Raw genomic sequence first — 25,640 nt, 5'->3', positions numbered from 1 at the left:
AGTGCGTGATTCATTCGTTACTTGAGCGCAAGCGGCAACAGGTCCGTGTAATTCGACCGTCCGTGCACTGTCCATGCGTTGTGTGATAAATTACTTAACTTTCGGTTAAGTTTACTAAGTAGTCAATCAATATTAATTTTAAATTTTATTTTTCTGCGTATATTATGATCGCCAAATATCGTGTCCTTGAGTATTGTAAGCGCCTCGCCAGTCATATTGTATATTGCGGCAGAAGTATGTGTGAAGTATAATAATAACAAAATAATAATATATAATAATATTGACACACTTTTACACAAATTATCTTGCCCCAAACTAGGAACAGCCTGTACTATGGGTACAAGACAACGAAATATTTAATACACTAAATATACTAAAACATACATAAATACATATAAACATCCATGACTCGGAAACAAACGGAATCAATGACTCGGAAATAAATGATTACACCTACCGGGATTCGAACCCGGGACCTCTAGCATAGTAGTCAGGGTCACTAACCATTCGGCTATATGGGTCGACAATACTATCATATAAAATACTGAGACGGACGAACATTAATTTACTGCTTTGCCGATTAGTACCTCATCATGCATTTGTCTGGAGAGCTCTTCAAGTTGAGCCCTGGCGTGCTGAAGGCTACGGCGCTCAACATGGTCGTGAGGAGTGTGTGCCAGCAGCTCGTGCAGTGTGATGATGTACCGGGGAATCTGGCACAAACATCATGAACTCATCAACTGATTTAAAAATGAACTGGCTATCAAAGAAAACGTTGAAAAATAAATGAGTATGAAATTTGAAAACGAAACATCTAGCCTTATCAATATTAATCTTCTAGAATGAATCATGTACAAGGAAGAATTAGTGGGATCAAATTCAAATTCAAATATTTTATTCAAAATAGGATGTGACATCACTTATTGAAAGTCAAAAACTACCACCCATTCCAAAATGAATGCCTCAGACCTGAGAAGAATGGGCGCAACAAACTCAGTGGACTTTTTTTTGTCATCGTAAAAATATGTTTACAAAGTAATATTGTACAATTAAACTTATTATTTAATAGCCTAAAGGCGGTCACTCCATTCCCAATCTGTGGTATCATTAAGAAAGTCATTTTTGTTATAGTAACCTTTACCACACCAACGTTTTTAACAATTCTTTTGAATAACGTAATACTTTTGTTTTGAACATTTTCTGGGATCTTGTCGTAAAAGCATATACATCGCCCCACAAAAAACTAAAAGACTTACTAACTCGACTTAACCGAGTAGTAGGCATCATTAGTTTGTCTGTTCCTGGTGTTAACATTATGGTTATGACAGTTTATGGCAAATTCACTTATGTGCCTATGAACATACATTACATTATCAAGAATATATTGAGAAGCAACAGTCAAGATGTTAATTTCTTTGAATTTTGCTCTAAATGATTCTTTAGGACCTAGGTTATAAATAGCGCGAATAGCCCTCTTCTGCAGCACAAATATTGTATTAATATCGGCAGCGTTGCCCCATAACAATATACCATAGGTCATAATACTATGGAAGTAACTAAAATATAATAGTCGCGCCATATCTGTGTCAGTAAATTGTCTAATGTTTTTAACAGCGTATGCTGCAGAACTAAGTCTGTTCGCCAATCTTTCAATATGGGGGCCCCATTGTCATTTTCAGTCATTGTCATTTTCAGGTTTTGATAATAATCGAATTTTAAAGGACTATCTTCATAATATTAAGAAAAAACTTAAGTCATACATTTTAATTCACTTAAAATAAATATAATATATACACAATACATTTAACTGACACTAATGTGCTGTAGTTAACGTAACTAGATTTAACTCATTGTTAGCATATATTACAATGTCGTTTTCTGTTGCTTGCAACAGCTAGCTAGCTATAAGTATTTTCTTTTGTAAACAATATTTAAATAAATAAATCAACATAACTCAGTAGTATCTACATATTTTTAAAGGTAAATCTTAAATTTCATTATTACCTAAGTAGATATATCTTGTAATAGTTTCTTTCACAAATACGATTGTCAGTAAAGGCCTCTATAAAATAAAATAAAATAAAAATATGACTTTATTTTTTCCTGTTTAATTTTATGCCTGTTTTGGCCCTTTTTATGGATTTTCGTACATATTTTAGTTATTTTACTTGCACATTTGTATGCATATTTTGGGCTTTTTTTGTAGCATATAATCCGGTCTCTAGTAATAACATTATTAATGCAAGCATGTAGTAGTTATATTAATAAGTCACATTTATAAAAATGAAAGGTCAAAACACGTATAAAAAGCTTCACAAAATAATAAATTAATTAATTTAAAAAAGGTTTATTAATAATTATAAGGTTAAATTTGACATGACCAAACAAATTAGTGTACATTGGTGTAAATTAGTGTGTTGGTTTACTGTGTAATATTATGGTTTTTGGAGTAAAATACCCGTAAGTATAACTTTGATATTATTTTACACTGAAGTCCGTAAGTATTTTGTAAGGTTATTGTAAAACTCACAGCCTTTGCTTTTGCTTTTAGTATTAGAATATTGGTAATAAACCAATGTAAAACAGAAAAGTGTACGTTATTGATAATGTTTGAATCGCAATTTTATAGGAACGATAAAAATAGGCGTGTGCTTTCAGAAAAAAAAAACAATTTAATACATGTGTTGATGATAATAATATGCTATGTGTATATACATTACAATGTCACTAAAACCAGGCCGTTAAATTATGAGAAATGATTGACGATTCACAATCTACCGGTTAATTTTTATATCACTAGTGAAATTGTAATATCACGACTTTGACAATATACCTGCGACATATATGTGCCTTGTCAAGCTATAAGTTCTGTTACAATTAATGAAGCATTTACTGTTTATGATGTAGATAAGTCTTGGCAATTAATAATAAATAATTCAATTCGTAATGATTATGTTTTACTTAAATACAGGCCTTTAATCGGTCTATCCACGAATCTATGGATTAATGCACAGTTTCCAAGAGGAATTTAATCACTAGCTGTTCAAGATAAATAATAATTAATAATTTATTTGCAAGAAGCATTGTACTTAAGATGTTAACATAATATTATTAATAAACCATTATGTTACATCAAATGGCATGAAAAATATGTTATACAATCGTCTACATGACCGTTATTGGCCCGAATACCTACTTCCCTTTTTGTAAAATTTCACTAAGATATCTAGAATTATTTCTTAAGCGACTCGATATTGGGGAGTCGTTTAGAGCAGGCCATGTCTTCTAAAACGGACTAGGAATAACTTGTAGTCTAATAGACTTAGATCTAGGCTAGACGAGGGCCAGTCTTCAGCTCGTTAAAAGGTTTTTAAATATTTTATGCAACTGTTGTGTAATAAGGGGCAATTATTAAAATTCACTTGAACATTATGTTCTTTTGCAGCGTTTAAAATATCCGGCGGTGTGCTGTCAAAACTTCAATCGCTCATTTTTTCAAGAAAAATGGCGGGGTTTCGAATAACCTACTCTTTTTTACGGCGCGCCACGTTCTGGTTGTGTGGAACGCGCGTAAACGAAAATGTTCTTTTTTTTAAATTCATACAGATACCACGCATCGAGCAATAAAAATGTGGCTGTTTGTTACTTTTTGTGCATGAAGGGATCGAAAAAAAAACCAAGGAGTGTTGTTATGAAATTCAATACAACATTACAACACTCGTTTGGATGATATAATGGTTATTACAACATTGGGTGTTTTAATGTTGGTAAAAAGCTAACTGTTTCAGAATCTTTAATAGAGGATTTAAAGCATGGGTGTAGATAAATAACTATTAGCTAACTTTTGTGGTTTATGAGATAAATTCCGCTGACGGACTAGGGGACAAGTTATTCAAGTGAGTCATCATCAAATGCCATTCTTGGTATCTATTTATTGTTTATAAGTGAGCTTATCAATCACCTGATGCATGGGATATGTGAGGAAAGTCTCCAGCGATCGACCTTGGCAAGCTGACTTGCTCTCCAAGCGAGCCAGAAGATGGGTGAATGGCTGAGCCTGCTTGCATTCAGTGAGCACTTGCAGCGAGTAATGGTGGTTCCTCACGTACTCCTGGTAGATGGTAAGCATGGGTAACAGCATGTCGAATAGATCTCCTGAAAATAAGTAATAAGTCCTTAGATATTTTGTCTATTGTCAGATAATATACACCCTAAAAATGGTAGAACATTCTTCACCAAGTAACCGATTCCGTACCGACGAACCAATAAGTTGTCTCATTAGATATACCTGACTAGTGGAATTGCTAACTTTCTCCAAGTGATACAGATACAGACGCGGAAAATAAAGCCTTTATATTATTAAATTATTAAAACTTTCGTGAGTCATTATTAACTTATTTATTAATACGGCTTTAATCACGTTTTATCTGTGTGCGGTTTCGGACCATTCGGAGGTCCTTAATCAGGGTGACTGTGGAGGGTTCGTGATAACGTTCCCTCTGATACTGCGGACTTGTGCTCGTAGTGCGCGGCTGGACAGGGGGGGGGGGCTGGACGTGCGACGAGCACGGTATCATTGACACTATGTCACTATTGGTGTCCACGGGTGCACAAAATGTTCTCACAATGTCCTCTACTTGAACATCGGCACTTTGGGTCTTGTAATTATAATTTTAGCAAATTAATTGCGTGTATTTTCAGTTTTCCAATTCATATGTAAGTTTATACGACGCTTTATAAGATCAGCAATGCTCTTGTGAATCCTGTGTTACAAGAGAGTATGGGCTGAGGTGATCACTAACCCGTGACCCGTATGGAAGTATTGTTGACAAAGAGAGCAAGTTTGACTCATAGTTTGTATGTAAAGGCCAGAGTCCAGAATCTCTGGACACCCGGTGATGCGGATGTTGCGTGGTTGACTCCACCACCATCCATCACAGGAGCCTGCTCGTTTGCCCCTCAAATATAAAATGACCTGTATCGCAGTCTGTGAGAGGATGACATGTCATGGATTTCCATAATTCTTTTCCGCCCACACTGCACGTAATAAATAATTAAGTTTCAGCCCAGTCGAAGCATCAACACAATATAAAGTAAGTTATTATGGATCTCGTCAACAACTAACAGATATATTATATCGTTAGTGATCTTCTCTCCATCCAGCCTAGTGAGCAGTCGGTCCAGGTTCGAGTCTGCTTGTATATCTATCTGATTTATCTCACAGGCGCGGAGTGAGATACATAATATTTGTCCTCCACGGCCTCCGCCCGGCGGCTTCGCAGGTAAAGTTTTCGAGCTACCAGCGTAGAGGAGTGTTTAATCGGTAGGGAGCGTCCGCGTAAACCGATACCGAAATATGGGCCCTATTTCAGGGCCTAAACACGTAAGCAACTGTCTACTCCAATGTCACGAGGGGCTGCTGAAAACCAGTGTTGTGTTGATGTCTTGACTGACCAACAATATACTGAGTCAGCTCCTTTTAGCAAGAAATCACGCTCACACCGTTATTTTATTTATTTTTAATTTTTATAATACACTGGCCTTCAAAAGTAAGTATCACACTTTTAAAATTGTTATAACGTTTTAAGTTCACAAGATATACTTTCGAAATAAAAAGGACTCCAAGGAGAATTTAATTTTGTACATAAAAACTTTATAGTCGGTAACCTTCTTTTAAGAATTAGGTGAAAAAAACTTCAAAATCAAAATTCCTTTTTCAAAGTCGACGTTTCCGAATTGCAATCATACCATTCACATTTTTCTTTCTGTTTTAAATTTTTTTCAAGATCGATGGGTCTTGTTTTAAAAATTTATGCTAAAAAGCACATAACATTTATTTATCATGCCTCTTTCAGTTGAAGAATGTGTTAGGATCATGGCTTTTCTGGAACTAGGCATCAGTATGCGTCGCACTGCAAGAATGGTGGGTATGACGGTACGAACGGTCCAGAAGGTAAAGCGAAGGTACGAAGAGACTGGACACCATCTGAGGAGACCTTGTAATGGCACACCCAGGTGTACCAGTGCCCGAGAAGATCGTTATATTATTTCCACTGTGTTAAGAAATCGCCACCAAAATGTAGTTTAAGTCCAGCTACAGCTACTTCAGACCCGGAGGGACTACATTAGTGACAGTACAGTGAGAAGAAGACTTGCTGAAGCAAATTTGAAACCCCGAAGACCAGCGAGTTGCCCAAAACTTGAGAGACAGCATCGAGTAGCGAGACTGCGATACGCCCGTGAACACATGTAGTGAGATGAAGAAGAATGGTCAAGAATTTTGTTTGCAGATGAGTCTCGATTCTCCCTTTACACTTCTGATGGAAGGCGAAGTGTTTACAGGCGACCTGGTGAGCGATACCTTCAAGCCTGCATCTCAGAAAGAGTCCAATACGGTGGAGGCTGTGTACATGTATGGGCTGGCATATCTTCAGAAGGTCGCACAGAGCTAGTAGCCATAGAAAATGGCACCCTCACTGGGCAAAGATATGCTCAAGAGATTTTTAATGAGTATGCAGGGCCGTATTTAGCAAATATGGGTGATGGATCAATACTGATGCATGATAATGCCCGGGCACACACGGCTCATATCGTACAAGAGTATATTCAGGAGGTCGGTATCAGCGTGATGACTTGGCCATCAAGAAGTCCTGATCTCAACCCGATTGAACACGCCTGGGATGAGCTTGGGAGGCTAGTCAGAAATCGCAGACCACCACCTACTACCCTCAGGGCACTAAAGCAGGCCCTGGTAGAAGAATGGGAGGATATTCCCCAACATCGGCTCCGAAACCTAGTGTTCAGTATGCCAAACCAGCTCGAAGCTGTAATCAGAGCTCGAGGAGGCAATACCAGTTATTAAAAATTAAATAATATGTAATACATTTAAGTTGAATTTTTTGACACTAAACTAAAAATGTCTATTTTCATTGTTTTATCTTTTTTAAGTTAAAAATGTTACTAATGTATAATTTTAGTTTCTAAGAATTAAAGCCTATAAAATTTGCAACAAAACGTTTTTAATCTTAAATCTCTACCTTCTATAGTTAAGAAAAAAAATTAATTTGAAAAGTGTGATACTTACTTTTGCAGGCTAGTGTATTTGTTAATTTATTTAATTTAGTATTTTAAGATATTAATTAGTATTATAAACTTGTGTTTTAGTGTGAATGTTTTTTATTACTAATAAAGTGTTTCTGCTATTTCTAAATGTATTTTCCTCCTCTCGAAAAAAAGTATTGGCCATCAATGATCGCTATAAAAGGTCCAGAAGATGTGTCAATACATAATCCGTGATTTGTCACTGCCTTTATATGTTCATTATAGACGTATATTTAAATTAAAATCGGTTATTTAATTCCAGAAGTGAGAGAGACCACTTAGAAATAACAAATCATTTAGGTGATCACTTTAAGGTGCCATTAAAATATAGGTACAAACAGTAAAAACTATAAAAGCCTAGCAATTTGCCGGAACCCTATCAAGACTCTTATGTTCACACTAGCTGACCCAGCAAACGTTGTATTGCCGATATTAAATTCGCGATACAAAAGTAAGGTTGATTTTAGTCTCACGCTCACCGTCAGCGCTCATAGCTCAGCGCGTAGTTTGTCAGCGCTGAGGCTCAGCGTGGCTCGTTTTAGTATCGTACTGACCGCCTTACTGTACAGACGACGACCAAAATGCAGAGTGTATTAATTATTGCTGCTTTGTATTATCTATCCCAAAAAATAAAAACCGGCGGCGACGAAGACTCTATGTTCATCCATTAATTGTGCAGAGAGCCGTTGCAGGAGACTTTGTCTTGTTATATGGCAGTTTGAGGGTTGACGAAAGTTAATTCTATAATTACTTTCGAATGTCAACTAGAACTTTTGACGAATTACTGGCAAAGATACAGGATAAACTGGTCCATTGCAGCTTACGACGTGTACCTATACCACCGATTGAACGACTAATGGGGACTTTAAGGTAAGAAAAAAACATATTTACTCGTTTTATCATTATGTTTAATTGTAGTAAAGTAAGAGAACAACATATTTATTATTATAATGTTTCATAAGGACAGTTAAAAAACAAAAATTAAATTATAATAAGTAATTGAACACATATAATTATTTATACATCAGTAAGTCTCTCTAAGATAACCAGAGTAACCACAATTCGCATTGTTGGTTTCGTACTCTGGGTAAGCTGGACTCTGATAATTGTATGATGATGCATATCTTCTCGCTTCGATGGAGTAAGAGCTATTTGATCTGTTGTAATTTCGAATATCCATGGCTTCTCGTAGCACTCTCGATCTAAACTCCAGCTTTTGTCCTACATAAAAACTTTTTAAAATTGGACCCAAAGAAGCGAAAAAAGCCAGGTCGTCAGCGGCAAGATCTGGGGTTTGGTTACTTGATAAAGTTAGTAATTCTTTTTCAAATGGAGAACTTTCTGGATTTGTTTTCGGGGCCCTTCTTTTTCTCTTTTCCAACCAAGGTTTTTGTGATGATGCTGAATCAACACCACGGTCAATCTGCTCACTGTGTTGAGTGTTTGAAAAAACTTGCTGCATTAATATATCAGAATCTTGAGTATTTTCTGAAGTCCCCATACTATCCAATGTATTATCTATATTTACTGAGGGTGAGGGAAGGGAAGAGTCATTCAGTGATTCATCAACTTCATTCTCAACTGTTGGAGCTAGGAAGCTTAATTCGTCATAATAGATGTACTTTTTGTATTTTGGTGCAGCACTTCCAGAGGGCATTTTTTTAATTGCGTTCTTTGTTCTAAAAAACGTGTCCCGGGCTGTTTTCCACCTTTGTTGAACCAGTTTTACTGAAATAATAAAAACTTTTTTTTTAGATTTCTTGCTACGGGTCGAACATATACAGATTTGCAGTATTCATTTAGGATGGGAATCGCAACAATCAGTAAGATCGTGGACGAAGTGTGTAAAGTTATATGGGAAATCGCTACACGATGAATGTATACCTATACATCAAATACTCCTGATATGTGGCAAAATATTGCTAACGGTTTTCTACAAAAGACCAACTTTCCAAATTACATCGGAGCTATTGATGGCAAGCATATCCGAATCGTAATCCAACCGGTGGTGGATCAATATTCTACAACAATAAACATTTTTACTCCATAGTTCTGCTAGCTATGTGCGATGCAGATTATTGTTTTACATTGGAACATATGGAAAAAACTCGGACTCGACTACATTCCAAAACAGTATACTATACAAGAGCCTCGAACAAAACACTTTAAATATTCCAGGACCAAAGCCACTGCCTGGAACAAATACTCCAGTTGAACATGTAATTGTGGGTGATGGTGCGTTTGGAATATCAAATAAAATTCTGAAGCCATATGCACGATCCAATATGACCCACAAGAAAAAAATATTTAATTATAGACTGAGCCGCAGTAGACGATACATAGAATCGACATTTGGTATCATGTCAAACAAGTTCAGAGTGTTTCATACACCTATTAATGTGAGTTTTGATGTTACAAAGAAAATAGTTAAAGCATGCTGCGTATTGCATAACTTTATAAGAATTCGAGATGGTTATCGTATTGAAGACACACTTACAATTGAGGGTATGGTGGACTTGCCAACTGTACCTACGAACAGGTCTGGACACGCTCTGCGAGAACATTTTGCCGAGTACTTCGTGAGCCCTATTGGAAGCGTGCCCTGGCAAGATTCGTGTATATTTTAACTTGAAAAGGCTTTGTCCTGTAGTGTAGGTATTCAGATAATAAAATAAGAAAGTAAACAAACCAAGTTGTTGTTTTTCTTCTCCTGAAATATTTTCGAACAATGCGTCCACAATATCCTCCCAGGCTTTGTTTCTTGCATCTTTATTTTGTAGAGTGGATCGGATGCATCTCACAATATCTTCCTCGGGTGTACCTCATCGATAACTCGACCTGTATCCACTTCGCGATTTCCCAAGACTGTACGCGCTGACGACGTCCGCTCCGCTCGACACAAGAACGCTCACAGAACGCAGAGGCGCTCGTGCGATCTGATAGCTACGCGGCCGTACGCGTCGCGCGTCGGCCTCGCGTGCTCACCGTGCGCGCTGATAGCTACGCGTTATTTAAAAACGCTTCCTAGAAGTCCATATATCTCGGACATCAGCGCTGATGGTACGCGAGCCGTCGGCTTAAGACTAAAATCAGCCTTACGGTTGATCGTAGATGGGTGAAAATTTGAATATGTATGTATTTTTTAATGCTGACTCATAATCAAACAAATTTAAAAAAAAAAATAAAAAAAAATTGGCGTGGACCACCCTTAATATTTAGGGCGACGAAAAATAGATGTTGTCCGATTCTCAGACCTACGCAATATGCACGGTCAAGCCGTTTCGAAGGAGTTTAACTACAAACACAGCGACATGAGAATTTTATATATTAGATTGAATTTATTGTTAAAAACATATCTAAGTAACAAAATAATGACATAAAATCGTTTCAAACCTTCCAATGTTACTCGTACGTAATAAATAGATCCCCTGCATAATTATTGAAAGGTTGCCATCAAACAGCCCACTTTTTTGGAAGAGAATTCGCTTAAAATTAAATACAACAAATCGATTGACGTACCCAAAACAAGGGTTGGCCACGACTCCATCCTCGAGGTGAGACCCTTGAAGAATATCTGGTGCAAGAACAACACGGTCTCACTGTTTAAGAATATAGAGTTGACATCCTCGTGGGTACACGGCGGTTTCTTGGAGCTAGCTGCCATCTTGAACGGACGCAGGAAGCACGTAACCTGATTGACAACAGTTAATATCTCAACCTCAGCCAGTTCAAGTGCCAAATTAAAAAAAATACTTAATTATATTTGATTTATTAACATACATCCTTTTTAATACCTACTGAACATCATAAGTACTTTAGGTTAATATCATTGTAAATATAGTCATAATTTAGTGTACATTTGTGTAGATAATTATTTCTTTTGTTTTCCTTTTTGTGTTTATTAATTGTTTGATTTTTATAAATTTAATTTACTCCAACTAGCCATAATATTAAGAACATTGTTTATTTCTCTTTAGTTTCAATTAGTATTGCATAAACATTTCTTTTTGTACCTAACATTGAATACCTCAAAGTTTTTCATAGTAAGATGTGGATAGCGTATCTGACTACAATTTTATCAGACATATATGTTATTTCTTTATGTATCTACTTTGTAAGTTGTAGTTGTTTGCTTTTCCTAATAAATAAAAAAAAAACTTTTTTGTAATTACAGAAATGTTCTGTTTTCTCTCATCTTTTCTCTTTCTTATCGCACTCCGCCTCGCCAATGCATAATAAATACACAAATAAAATTTGAAAACAAAAATTTTATGAACGATGGGGAACTCGAACCTGCGACCTCTCGCGTTCCGTGCGAGCGCTCTCCCATATGAGCCAACCGTTCGAGTGACGTATCGTTAATAAAATCTTGTATGCTTTGTTCAACTCTCAGGTTGTGGCTTCATCTACAGGATCTACTTTACAGTTGATAACCCGCTCGACCCCAATATTTGCATATTAGGAAATTGTCTTGAGATGTCTCAGAAGTAAGGGTTATCAGTTTAAAAAAATATAACGAATTGCATAATAAATAATCATGAATTCATGTACAAGCAACGCCCATGCGACATTCTTTCATTTAGTTCTGTCGTAATAATAATAATAATAAAATATTTTATTTGCAGCTAAAAAAACACACAAAAATTAAATTAAATTTGAAATTAAACAATAAAACGATTAAAAGTTTCAAGGACCGAATAAGATTTCTTTTTAAGTTACCCTCTTATTAAAAACAGCTCAAAATGAATCATTAAAATTTGGCTAACGTTAATCGTCTAATATTTCACTGTTACAGTAGAGATGATACACACAAACACTTTCACTGCATCCACAAATACATGAAACAGGTTTAAGTCCTTCTAAACACAAACTTTGCAAGTATACAATATTGACAAATATAAAAACATGCAAGCACACACTACTTATAGCACGTCCGGGACGAAGTCGTGTATGTAATATGTTTTTCTTACGGTTTTAGTCTCACATTCTTTTCAGTTTGGTCGCGCAGCTCAATCCAAATCTCCTCCAAGCCTGCCGTAAGTGACTTCATTCCAATAAAAAACCCATTGTGCAAAGAATAAAATGGCTTCCATTATTCCTACTTTAATTATTCAAAGTCTCTTCGTAATTCATTAGTTCCATATAAATGTAAATTTTAAATTTACCAGTGGGAGGCTCCTTTGCCAGTGCAAACGTTAATAGTAACGGCTAGATGATGGGTACCACAACGGCGCCTATTTCTGCCGTGAAACAGTAATGTGTTTCGGTCCGAAGGGCGCCGTAGCTAGTGAAATTACTGGGCAAATGAGACTTGACATCTTATGTCTCAAGGTGACGAGCGCAATTGTAGTGTCGCTAAGAATTTTTTTCAAAGAATAAAATGGTTGATCAAAATGTTTGCGTAGCTTTGAAAGAAGGAGTAGTATAGGTAAACTTTATATTCTGGTAAGTAAATTACACTTTCTCCGGAGAATTGTTCAGCCTTAATATTTTGGAAGCCATAAGACTGCAAAAATTATACCAACTACAAAAAACTTGACCTTAGACACTATCACACTAAGGATTGCTCTCCGCTGCGCTATAACTAGATACCGCACTACCTAAAAACAATAGCTTCTTTATTACGGCAACTATAAGATGCTTGTGTGCTATCAAATGTTGTAACATACGCTTCGTGTTATTTTACATTGAAATTAATAAATTACAAAATAATTCTTATTTCTTGTAGTTTTATCTTTACAAAATTTTACTATGCAACCTGGCATTTAGTTTTTAGTATTAGTTTCAATTATTAGCAAAGTTTAACAGAACATTTGCGGCACGTCAACGTCACACATTGTTCGAGACTGGCTCGAGTACGCCTACGGTATCTAGTTGTAGCGCAGTGGAGACCAATCCTTAATCTAGGGTATCAATATATTGCGTTCATACAAACTTGCAATGAATAAAGAATTGCAAACAATTTCAAATACTTAAAGAGCTTTTAATCTTACCAAGATTTCCATTTGTTCCAAATATTCTTCCTCGGCTTCCACCATTTTGAAAACTAGACTGGAAGGGATAGAATTATTGTGAATTTACAAAATAAAATATAATATAGTTAAGATTGTCGGGCTATGAAACGGTTTCCTTTTCAATCCAGCCATGACAGGCATAAAGGGCATTTATTTTCACAAAATTGATTCCTTTACAATTCTTTTTGATGTAATTTCTAATATACTAGATACTACTATCGCTTCGGAAACAAATGGCGCTCTGAGAGAGAAGAAGCGGCGCAAGAAACTCTCCCAGCATTCTTTTTTTTGCGCTCTTTTCAGTAAAAATATACAATATTGTACAGTCATTTCTATTGCTATAAAATAATCATAATCTAGTCCCAGGCTGTCCGATCACTTAGATATTCAGCTGTGGAGTAAAAGGATTTACGATAGATCCATTTTTTTTATAAAACATTTAAATTTATTTAAAGATAATGCCTGAGCAATGGCTGGGACTTTATTATAAAAGTGTATACATTTAGCCTTAAAGCTATTATGTATCTTATGAAGCCTACTAGAATTAGAATCTGTGTTGGTGTTATTAGTTTGTTTCTTGTATAAATGTGACTTCGTAATTCATTAGTTCCATCTAAATGTAAATTTTAAATTTACCAGTGGGAGGCTCCTTTGCCTGTGCAAACGTTAACAGGAACGGCTAGATTATGGGTTCCACAACGGCGACTATTTCTGCCGTGAAGCAGTAATGTGATTCGGTCCGAAGGGCGCCGTAGCTAGTGAAACTACTGGGCAAATGAGACTTGACATCTCAAGGTGACGAGCGCAATCGTAGTGTCGCTCAGAAGTTTTTGGTATTTCTAAAATCCTGAGCGGCACTGCATTGTAGTAGGCAGGGCCTATCAATTACCATCAGTAAAACGTCCTGCTTGGCCCTTATTTTAATAAAAAAAATAAGAACTGGAAGTGATAATGTCGCCTCACAGGTGACTTGTACACCGCCAGCGAGCATGTAATGATTTACAAGAGTGTATGGGCTGAGGTGATCACTTACCATCAGGTGAACCTTATGCTCGTTTGTCATCCTCTTCCATAAAAAAAAAATTTATTGAAGTGATATCTCTCTATAGTGCGGTTTCCACGGAACTTTCTTCCACATTGTGTGTGGAAGAAAGTTCCGTGAAAGTAAAGTATAATATTTATTTATTATTAAAATACAATGTAAGATTACAGATTAAATCTTAAGAGTTACAAAAATACTATACTAAAGAAAGAAAACAATCAAAATAATAAAACGAGGTATCTTATTTTATAGAGCTTACAGGCATGGCAGGCTCTCAAATCTTTTCTTTCATTTTTCGACCAAACATCCCATCGAACTGGCAAATAGGTTACACTGTGCTACTTCAAATACAGAGTTTAGAAGACAGATGGCTCTATTACAGGCGTGTGCTTATGCGCTTAAGTGCGTGCAAGCGGCTGCGCTATTTTGATTTTTTTGACATTCTCAAATAGTTAAAAAAAATATCACACATTCTTAATTTGGAATATAACGTTACGAACTGACCATGTACTAGTCACTTAATATTGGATGCACCCAATATCGCCTTTTTCTTTTCTTTTTTTTAAGGAGCAACCACAGTAAACACACTTCTTCGTCGACCCCCTTTTCAAAACTGACGTTATCCCTGCACGAAAATCGCATAATAATCGCATAATAATCGTTTCAAAACCGCGCGGTTCCCGCCGTGTCTGAACTAGCGCTTAAGCGCGCTTACGTACGCGGTCGGTACAAAGAAAAGCAGCAAACGTTGTAATAAGTATGAGCAGTCCACTCTGCCACGAATTATTTTGAGAACAAAGTAAGTAAAACCCACGTAACTGCAGTGATGCAAAGCCCAGATGTCGTTGTAAAAAAAGTGTTCGAATAATGGATAGTACCCATATAGCTTACTATACAAATGCCTAAGGAACTGTATAATATGGACTTCGATCATTCGATCGTACCAAATTAGACCATTTATAACCACAGAATTGCGCATACGTCTTTGTGAGGTTCTTGTTCTATCCAAGTTTAACTATACCGATACAGTGTATGGTTCGAAGTTGCTTGGCAGAACAAGAAATTTAATACAAAGAGTTCAAAATGCATGTGCTTGTTTTTGCTGGGAATTACCGGCCCGACAACACATTTCTCCATACCTCAAAGAAGCAAATATTTTAAATATGAATGCTCGTAGACAACTTCATTTAGCCACGCTTCTTTTTGGTATTATTATGACAATAACACCGACATATTTATATAATAAATTGGAATGGCTAGGTCAGCGCAGCCAGTTAAATTTTAATACAAGGTTCGCATTCAATGTCCTGTTAGTCCCACTCCATCATTCCGCCTCTTGTGGAGGAAGTTGTAGCTACAGTGCCACCAAGTACTGGAATGATATACCACCACTATTTCGCAGCTTGAAGACTGTTGGAACTTTCCGGTAAAAAGAATCTCATCCTTACGTGTATTTGAATTACTAAGTATCTGCTCACAAATTGTGTGCATAATAAGTCTGATATTATTAGATATATCTTATTAATAATGCATAATGGGATCGAAGTTATAGTTTGTTTCTGTTGCCAATATTTCAAAAATTGCTATTATTTTAATAATATTTATGTATCTATATCCTGAACTGCAGTAGTAACAAATTTCAAATTATCATGTTTTTCAAAAAAAATATGGAACTTTTAATAAAACTAAATATATTTTAACAATAGGAGTTACTCAATCAAGTCACCTGGAGGCTGCTGAAAATCAGCGCTGTGTTGGTATTATTCCAATGCAGCATGACGCTGAGTCAGTTCCTTTTGATAACAATAACTGCTACACAGTACTTCTAAATTAAGATTATCACTAAAATATTATACATTTGTTTTTATTTTATCATTAGTATTTTTTTATGACATAAGTTTTAATTTTTTTTTTTACTTCTGTAAGTCTTATTTAGTTGTATTATTCTGTGCGCTTTGTGTTTGTTATTAACAAAGTTTTCACTCATTCATTCATTCATTCGTTTAATATGATATGAAGTTCCTTGTCCAATGTTCCAGATTCTTTTTATTAACATTTCTATAACTAGTTCTTAAGTAATTAAGATTTTCGTGGAATGATAAAACATTCATTGTAATGAATTATCAACACACATATTAAATTATATAATTTCTTAAACCACATTAAATATTTTTTTGCGTTTTTGATGTGGAAATTAAAAACAGTCACCTGTTTCTTTTCCTCATGCTCTCTGCATGAGGACTCTTGATGTACTGGTCCACGATCTGCTTCCAGCGTCGACGACAGAGCCAGCCCCGAAAGAAACTCTGCAAAAAAAACTGGACATTTCGTAATCTTTAGCTGAAGGCCAATTTCACTATCCTGTTCTACTTTCTCTAAGTCTACTTCTATTATCATCTGTTTTATTCTATTCCCGTTGATGGGGATAACATGCAGATATGGAAGTATTTATTTTCGAGCAAAAGGAGTGAAAGAGGTTCATTTTTTGAATGATTAGTATGCCTATGAATTATGCTCCACGACGAATATTCACAATAAAAACATCTAGACTAATAATAAAAGTACGTCCACCCCATCCCATCCCAGAAACCTATCTTTGGATCTACCAGTATAGTCGGATTTAAATAAATATTTTATTTTGATTTGCACAGGATTCCGGCTAGGTTATAGGTACCACAACGGCGCCTATATCTGCCGTGAAACAGTAATGTGATATTTTTTTAGGTTTTTCAAGAATCCTGAGCGGCACTGCAATGTAATGGGCAGGGCAATTACCATCAGCGTCAACAACGTCAGCATCAACGTCCTACATGTTTCGTCCCTTATTTTCTTAAAAAATATTATAAGTGGGTGAGACGGTGGGCGCACCTTTTAGTAACATCTACTGTGTAATTAATGGTGCAGTATCTAGATGTATGATGGTTAGGTATAAGTTACCTGCACTTTTTTAATCTTGCGCAGCTCGGAGGGGTCGACATCATCAGAGAGAGTTGGTGACAGGCTTGTGGTTGATGTGGCTCTGGTTGAAGGCTCGTGCTCCTTCTTGTAGGCACAAAGCTACAATAAAAATAAGAGGTTTGGCACACTGCTACGAGAGAAAAACTGCGTATTAGCTTTCTAGTAAAAGTAAAATAAAAATTATTCTTGAATTTAAATACAGTTCTCTTCGATAACAGTATATATATTGAGGTACTTCCTAACACCTGTGGGAGTAATAAAGTGCCATTGATAAGTTTTAGAAATCGCTACTCATTGCATTTCGCAAAAACTGATTACTAATCGCTAAACTGTGGATCGTAGCACTACTAACCTTTTTGGTGTGCAGTATGACGCCCAGGACAATTATACACAATAACACCAGAGGAATCTCAATAGGTTGCTAATTTTTCAAGGAAGTAGAAGTGTGGGAGTACTTGTTGCGGTTTTTCGAAGGTAACTCATTCCACAGTTTGGTAGCACATGACAGAATGTTGACTCGATAACGGACAGCGGAGGAACACCAGACATACAGATGGTGAGGTTGATGTCCAAAGTTATGGCGAGGCGTGCGAATTTCGTGGCAGCTGCTTTGAAGTACAATGAAGCGACGTCTCTACGCAACGCTATAATTAGGCTATTCACCGAGCAATGGAAGCCCGACAATTCGACCAGCTCTGCTTCGCGCGGTTGGTTTAAATGGTTCCATCTGATACTGGGGTGCACTAAACTAGAGATGAGATCAATAACTTCATATGTGGCCTGATCTGCGCTTGAGACTCCTTAAGGACTAACTCACTAGTCTGCTGACAGTTTGGAATTGAAGATTATTTCATGTCCTATTCCGGTTCCTGTTCCCGTTTTATATGAATACTAGCTGACCCGGCAAACGTTGTTATGCCATATAAATTGTATTGATCTTGTGCTTGCTAGTTGATAAGATATGGCGCTAGTTGTATTCATTAGTAACAATCACACTTCTTTTATATTTTGTATAATTCACACTATTGTTTTATAAATTGTAGCCTATTTGTTATTCTGTTGTGTAAGCTATATTATTGTAAAGTTTCATCAAAATCCATTCAGTAGATTTTGCGTTAAAGAAGTTCAAACATACATCCAGACATACAAACTTTCACGTTTATAATATTAGTAGGATAATATGAATCTGAATTCGAGGAAGATTGTTATGGCAAACTAGGCCTACTATTGGTATAGTTATAACTTCTCTACGTGAGTTTATCACAACTCCCGCGGGAACCATGGATTTGCCGGGATAAAATATAGCCTATGTCCTTTCCCAAGCTCTAGTCGTTGTACCAAATTTCATCAAAATAGGTTCACTAGCTCCGGTGTAAAAGCGTAACAAACAAACTTACATTCATATTTATAATATTAGTAGGGATTTATATTATTTTAACTTTATTATTTAAAATATTGCAAGATTAAATAAACTTTCTTCGTGAAAACACCAAAATACAAAACGCAATAATATTTGAAGTTGCAATTTATTTTAGTAGATTGATTCTGGTTTATATTATCTTGACACTGAAGAAAAGAAAAGACATTGCTATCTCTTTAATCTGGTATTGAGCTGAAAGAGACAACATCGAGGAATAGTCACGCCCATGCGTTCCGTTTGCCCTTCGGCTGGCAACACTTCTGTGATCCATCTGGTATTGCAAGAAAGTATGGGAAGACTATCGTAGGTGTCATTTTATCGTAGGAGATCCGAACGTTAAAAACCAGCGATTTTATGACATTTTTGGAATTTAATAGTGAAACATTATTGTCTTGAATAATATGCAATGAACCCAACGTTAAGCCCAGAAACTATTGCAGACGACAGCAAGTTAAGCAGACAGATATAGTCCCTCCCCAATGGACACAATTTAAGTCAATTAATTCGTCTCAAATACGTGACTTGTATATACATTGATGTTGATTAAGAATTCAAAAAAATTCAATTCAAAATATATTTATTTTCTCTCACAATCACATTTATAATTAGACATTGTTTTAATTGTTAGAGACCAGTGCTTGAAATAGGTAATGAATAATTGTGCTACAAGTCACATGGTACATACAAAGCTTATAATGATGGAAAGGATATACTTACAAAGAATAAATATATAATGATAATAATAAAATTTATAATGAAAGTTAATTAAATAAAGACAACATTAGATACAGAAAGTAATTGGTGTTAGTGTGGGTGATGGTTATGTGTGTAGATGATGCAGCTATTCCACGGACCAGAAAAAAACTAGTTTTTTCTGTACTGTAGGTTTCCATAGTAACATGACATGATGCCACTTCTACTAGTTTTTTCTGTTCTGTGAGCTACTGTACTTAATAACTTTTGTTTTGTATTAATTTACATTTACTTTTTTGACTTACTCGTGTAAGGCATTGACTATTTGATGTTTGAGTAGGTATGTTTGTTGCATCACTTTACATATTGACTTAAATGACTTGTAAAACGATGAAAATGTAAATCTTGATTTAAAATAGTGGCAATGAGTTTTTTGCTACTTCTTCTCATTAGCTAAACCTTTCACGAAGTAGCGGTAGATTCAATAAGAAAATATATATTTTTTCATATTCATAAGTGTTATTTCCGTGACCTACATGAGTAAAGTGATATTGATTTGGTTTGTGTGTGTGTCTGTGTAGTTTTTGTGTGAATGAATGTAATATAACCTCATAGATATAGTATAGAATGTAACCTCAGATCGGAGTTTCTTCAGTTCATTGCTCAGCTCGTCACACTGCTGTGCGTACTGCCAGCGTGACGTGCGCTCACTTTCCACCACCTGCAGGAGATGCAGCTGCTTCTGTTCCAGCTCCTCCTTCTGCAGCAACAGCTTGTTGAAGCTGCGGAGTACAATCGCATTAGCTTGAAATATATAATGAACACTCTTTATAGCGACACTTAATATATACACATATTATGGGGAAATTGAGAGGTGTCGTTATATTGTAGAAACAAGAAAAATAAAAAAAATTTCGTTAGTCCAAATGTTGTTAATCCTTAAGGCCGCTATCCCAAAAAATCGCCAAAATAGCGCATAATAATTGTAACCATTTCTTGACGGTTTATATAATAATAATAATAATAATAAACTTTTATTTCAGGCCATTAGACCCATAACTGTGTTAGTATGACAAATAACTTAAAACTATGTTAGTAGGTACTTATTTCTAGCTTAACAACTAATTCTATAACTAAAAACTATAACTAAAAAACCCGAGGGAGCCTCTTGGCGCCTATGTGCGCACCCCCCCAGCACCTCCAGAGAGGACTATCTAGTTTCCTGGCCAATGCGCTGAGAAGAGTGTTGGTACTACTCATTAGCCTGCGCATCATGGACGCGGCACGCTTGCGCATGATCGCGTAGAAATCATCCACGCGAGCATCCGCAAACATTGCCGACGCACTGCAGTGTCGAGGCTTCCTCAACACCGCTCTCAGCACATTGTTATATTGAACACGCAAGGCACCATAGGTCCGCTGCCTGTAGTCCATCCACAGACTGCACGTGTAAAATGACTGGCAGTAAGCCCTGAATAAGGTCAGCTTTACTTGCCCAGTACAGCGCGCAAATCTGCGGGCTAACATATTGCCTCGGACCGACAGAGCCCGGCGCTCTCGTTCCATGTCACTATCATCCCTCAGGCTGTCGGTTACTACATGACCGAGATACTTGAACTCAGTCACTTGCTTCAGGGGATTACCACATAATTGTATCTTTGGTTTAAAGCTGGATAGTTTGTTCTTTCCCCTGAAAATAAGGAACTCGCTTTTTTTGGCGTTGTAACTGAGTCCATTCATCCCGGCATACTCCTCACAGAGTTGCAGCAACCTTTTAAGACCCCCAACTGAGGGGCTCAGTAGAACCATGTCGTCGGCGTAGCTAAGGTTATTCATGCGTATGCCATCTATTGAACACCCGACACCAGCTCCACCGAGCCCCTCAATCAGCTGGTTCACATACAAGTTAAACAGCCCAGGGGACGTCAGCCCTCCCTGTCTCACTCCACACTCCATTTTATATGGGTCACTAAGTTCATTACCCCACCTAACCACATTAGTTTGGTTACCATACCAGTATTTAAACAATGAAATCAGTTCGGGTCTCAAAGCTGATTCCTTTTCGAGCTTATGCCACAAGACGTCGTAAGCTACTAGGTCAAAAGCTTTGGATAGATCCAAAAAACAGGCATAAACAGGAGTTTTCCTGTCGGTATAGTACCGCACAGTTTGCTTGAGGCACAGGATTGCGCTTTCCGTAGAGAGTTCAGGCTGAAAGCCGAACTGAGCGTCGTGTATTTTAATTGATTTACTTAGCTGTGCATCCATCAAACTGTCCAGCACCTTAGCCACTATCGTCGCCAGCGATATCGGCCTGTAGTTGGATCCATCCGCCGCATCACCTGTTCTGTTTTTGATAATGGGCACTACTACTGTCTTCATCATGGCTTCTGGCAGGTAACTGTGGTTAATACATAGGTTGTAGAGCAATTTGAGGACTCTGGGAAGGTGCGAACCCGCATACCTTAAGTGCTCGATGCTCAGGCCATCGTGTCCCGGTGACTTTCCATGTTTCATACTCTTTAGTGCTCCCTTGACTTCAGTAAGCGTAAAACGCACCAAGACTTCCCTGTTAACCACGATGTCCTCAGCATCGTTGTTCGTAAAGGGTATTTTAAGAGGCTCCACTTTAAATTGCTCCCTAAACATATTAGCAATCTTTTGAGATCCGCTCACTCCACCTACTTCACTCGGAAGATTCGCCCTTGCATTCAGTCTATTGGTGTGCTGCCAGAACTTGCCGAAGTGCTTAGTCTCGTACGATGTGGCTAACATGTCCATTTTGATTTGCTCCTCGTTGTTCTGGCACCATTTAAGTTTATTTTTAAATACCTTGCGAGATTCCCGCATCTCGTCGTACAAGACCCCACAAGACGGCCTCCCAGCCCACACCCATGACTGAAAACAGAGACGAGCCTTCGCATGAGCCGGTCTCACATGCTTGTTCCACCCAGTGATATATCTTTTTTTTATGTCGCTGGGTAGCTCTATGACTATATATTGCCGCATCCTGTAGTATGCTTGTAATATCCTCGTACCATTGTTCTAAGATCCGTTTATGTTCCGGGTCGTTACATAGTTCATTACAGCAATCTACCATCTCTACGGGAAAGTCTACCATCTTCAACCTATTGTTACAAAACTCAGTATACAGACTAATCTGATCAGTGTCCCTACGTCCCCAACTTATTTTATTAAAAGCCGTCGATTGCGCGCTTTCTAGACGAGTGTGAAATAAATTGAGTTTACAATAAACCTCTACAGGATAATGATCAGACCACGACACATTGTTCACTATGTTTATACGATCAACGTATTTTCTAGCCATACTCGTTACAAGGCAGTGGTCTAGCCATCGCGAGCAGCCGTGAATATCACTAGTATATGTAAATACATCGCTTTTATTTGACAACAGTTCGTAGTCGGCACACACCCATGATTGCTCGCCACAAAACTGTATCAATTCATTAAAAAATAATTCCCCAGGGTGTGCGTTAAAGTCGCCTAACATAAAAACCATACTAATACCGCAGTCTTCAATAATTGCATTAATTTCACTCAAGCACTCTGTAAATTCCGCTAAATTATCCGGGCAGTCTGTAGGCATATACACAGAAAAAAATAGCATCGAGTGCTCACGTACCTGACATTTGAGGGCGCACAACCTAACGCTGTCGCACTTCACTATAGACACGGACGAAAACACATTCTTACGCCATAACAGCGCGACTCCTCCGTGGGGACGGCCACGTAGAATGCCGGCTCCCGTATCCACAGCCGATGTACCCGTAGACTCAAACTCGTCGTGAATGGTGCTAAGGTAGGTAAGTTCAAACGGCAGCAGCCAGGTCTCCTGGAGTGCGACTACATCCGCAGATCCGCATAGGCTCCTCACGCTGTCCACCGACCGCTTCAAGGACTTACAGTTATAGCTAACTAGCTTTAGTGAGTATATAAAGTTTATATTTTTACAGAAAATATTTATACATATCCACACAATATCAGACAAAAATTGATTTTTTCTTTACATTTCTATTTTTATAGACAGTATGAAAAAAAATCACCAAACTACCCCTAACTTTTACGGTAGGAATTTACGGCGAAGGGTAAACAGAAAACACGCAAACAAGGTGTTTTTAGACAATTTTTGTGGTGAAAATATGGCATTTGGAGCTATGAACACTACTTAATCCTGTTACACATACCCTTAAGTCTTACTTGTAAGTTGCTAATGGATATTGTTGATTAAAGTTAGCACTCCAGAGCTATTATGAACTACCAGTTTTCTTTGCAGCTAAACAAGTTTTTTCTCGGCATCATGCATTTGTTTAGTATACTACTATCATAAAAGTGGTTCTTATAGATTTTACCTTTTTATGTAGGTACATTTATTCAGATTAGTAATCAATAATGAGGATTGTAAGCAATTAAACAGTTTGCGTATGTTAAAATGTTAAATTATCGATGCAAGAATGTTAAATTATCCGCTTTGTTTTATAGGAGCCGTGAACCAATATCGCTCAAGGTTGCCGGCATTTAGTGTCGCCTTATACTATGGCAATCTTGTGCGAGAGAGCTAGCCTAGCTCGACCGCTCGATTCCTCAAGGCCGTTGGCTCGGTCCCCAGCTCTCATATGTATGTTTGTAACTGACTCCTTAAGACGCGATTTTGACCCACTTTAAACGGCCAAATTACATACCAACTTTGTAGATTTATCGAGGACCGATGACAATACACTAATTTGATAAGATTATTCTATTATTCAATTTGTAAAATAAGATTTTTGCCAATTTATTTATTTTTTACCTATTGTCGATAAGGCAGGAATTGATGTTAAAGTACTTAATAGTTTTAAAAAAACCGCTTATATAGAAATATTTAACTAAAAAATTAAAAATAAATAATAGTGTATTTTTGTATAGTGGGGTGTAGAAGAATTATTATTTTAATAATATCTTAGTAAAAAGCACCCGACGCTTTTTATAATGAAATACATTTTTTAACACTATTTTCAATTTAAATTTATTAAGATTTATTTTCTATTTTTAGTTGAATTATATATAAAGCGTGTTTTTTAGTTTTTTTAAACTATTATTTATTTTAAAGTATCTTAAATACAGACAAATTTTCAGCAATACAAACGTTAATACTTTACTTTTTATTTTCTGATAATTTTACGTCTAACGTCAATAAAACAAAAGAAAATAAAATATTTTTTTTTTTTTAATTTAAACCCAGCTAGATCGATTTCTCGCCCCCGAAACTATCTGTATACTAAATTTCATTAAAATCGTTTCCGAGATTCAGATTATATATGTACTAGCTGACCCTGCAAACTTTGCATTGCCGATATTAAAATCGCGATACAAAAGTAACTGTTGATCGTAGATGGGGGAAAATTTGAAGTTGTTTGTATTTTTTAATGCTGACTCATAATCAAACAAATTTAAAAAAAAATGTAAAAATATCGTGTGGACCACCCTTAACATTGAGGGGGATGAAAAATAGATGTTTATAGAGATTCTCAGACCTTCCCAATATGCACTCAAAATTTCATGAGAATCCGTCAAGCCGTTTCGGGGGAGTTCAATGTTTAACACCATGACACGAGAATTTTATGTATTAGATATACAGGAATTGCTAGTTTAAAGATATAAGATATAGTACACTAGCTAAGCCAGGCCACAGTTCAATGTGACTCAATCGTATAGTCTGTCTCTCTGTCATCAACTGTTTTATTGAGCTCTACAACCTAAAATTCTTTGTGCAGGATTTCATTAACAAGAAATAAGATCACTCATCGATCTTAGATTGTCACAGGGTCAGAGTGGATGTACCGTGTGCAGGGAGTAGAGGGTGACCCACTGTACAAGGTAGGTCAAGGTCCCTGATCTCGTAGTTGCCATGGTAACAGCCTACATTATTGAATATTCCGCGTTGGTCGCTATAGATACAAATCTGTAGGTAATCGAATCGTTTTGATTTGAATAAGCGATTTCCCATTGGTTTTTATGCGGTTTGACTGATAATTTACATTTATTTCATTTAAGTTAAAATTTAATGCGGATGAGGTTTTTCAATGAAATGCTTATAATATATAGGAGGATAACATAAGTAACTAACAATAATAATATTGACACACTCTTACACAAATAATCGTTCCCCAAGCTAGGCATAGCCTGTATGTACTATGGGTGCAAGCCAACGATATATTTAATTCAATATATTTACTTAAACATACATAAATACAAATAAAAAAAATCTATGACTCGGAAACAAATATTCACATTCATCATATAAATGATTGTACCTACCAGGATTCGAACCCGGGACCTCTAGCTCATTAGGCAGGGTCACTGACCACTGGGCTATAAGGGTCGTCCTAATAATTTATTGTAATAAATAGTAATA

General features: G+C 36.7%; 1 protein-coding gene across 1 annotated transcript in view; it reads right to left on the bottom strand.

Moving 5' to 3' along the window:
- Positions 1-25,640, bottom strand: part of LOC126965504 (ras-specific guanine nucleotide-releasing factor 1-like) — a 55,201-nt gene that overhangs the window by 15,171 nt on the left and 14,390 nt on the right. The window contains exons 6-12 of the mRNA XM_050809137.1: positions 19,863-20,010; positions 17,095-17,214; positions 16,366-16,475; positions 13,095-13,152; positions 10,621-10,792; positions 3,962-4,155; positions 588-713 (exon numbers count right to left, since the gene is read on the bottom strand). Of these exons, the coding sequence (XP_050665094.1) occupies positions 588-713; positions 3,962-4,155; positions 10,621-10,792; positions 13,095-13,152; positions 16,366-16,475; positions 17,095-17,214; positions 19,863-20,010 (928 nt within the window). The remainder of the gene's footprint in view (positions 1-587; positions 714-3,961; positions 4,156-10,620; positions 10,793-13,094; positions 13,153-16,365; positions 16,476-17,094; positions 17,215-19,862; positions 20,011-25,640) is intronic.

The sequence above is a fragment of the Leptidea sinapis genome, chromosome 7 (assembly GCF_905404315.1).
Source record: "Leptidea sinapis chromosome 7, ilLepSina1.1, whole genome shotgun sequence".
Classification (NCBI taxonomy): Eukaryota; Metazoa; Arthropoda; class Insecta; order Lepidoptera; family Pieridae; genus Leptidea; species Leptidea sinapis.
The sequence above is the reverse complement of the archived record's forward strand: the minus strand, read 5'-3'. Positions and strand labels throughout refer to the sequence as shown.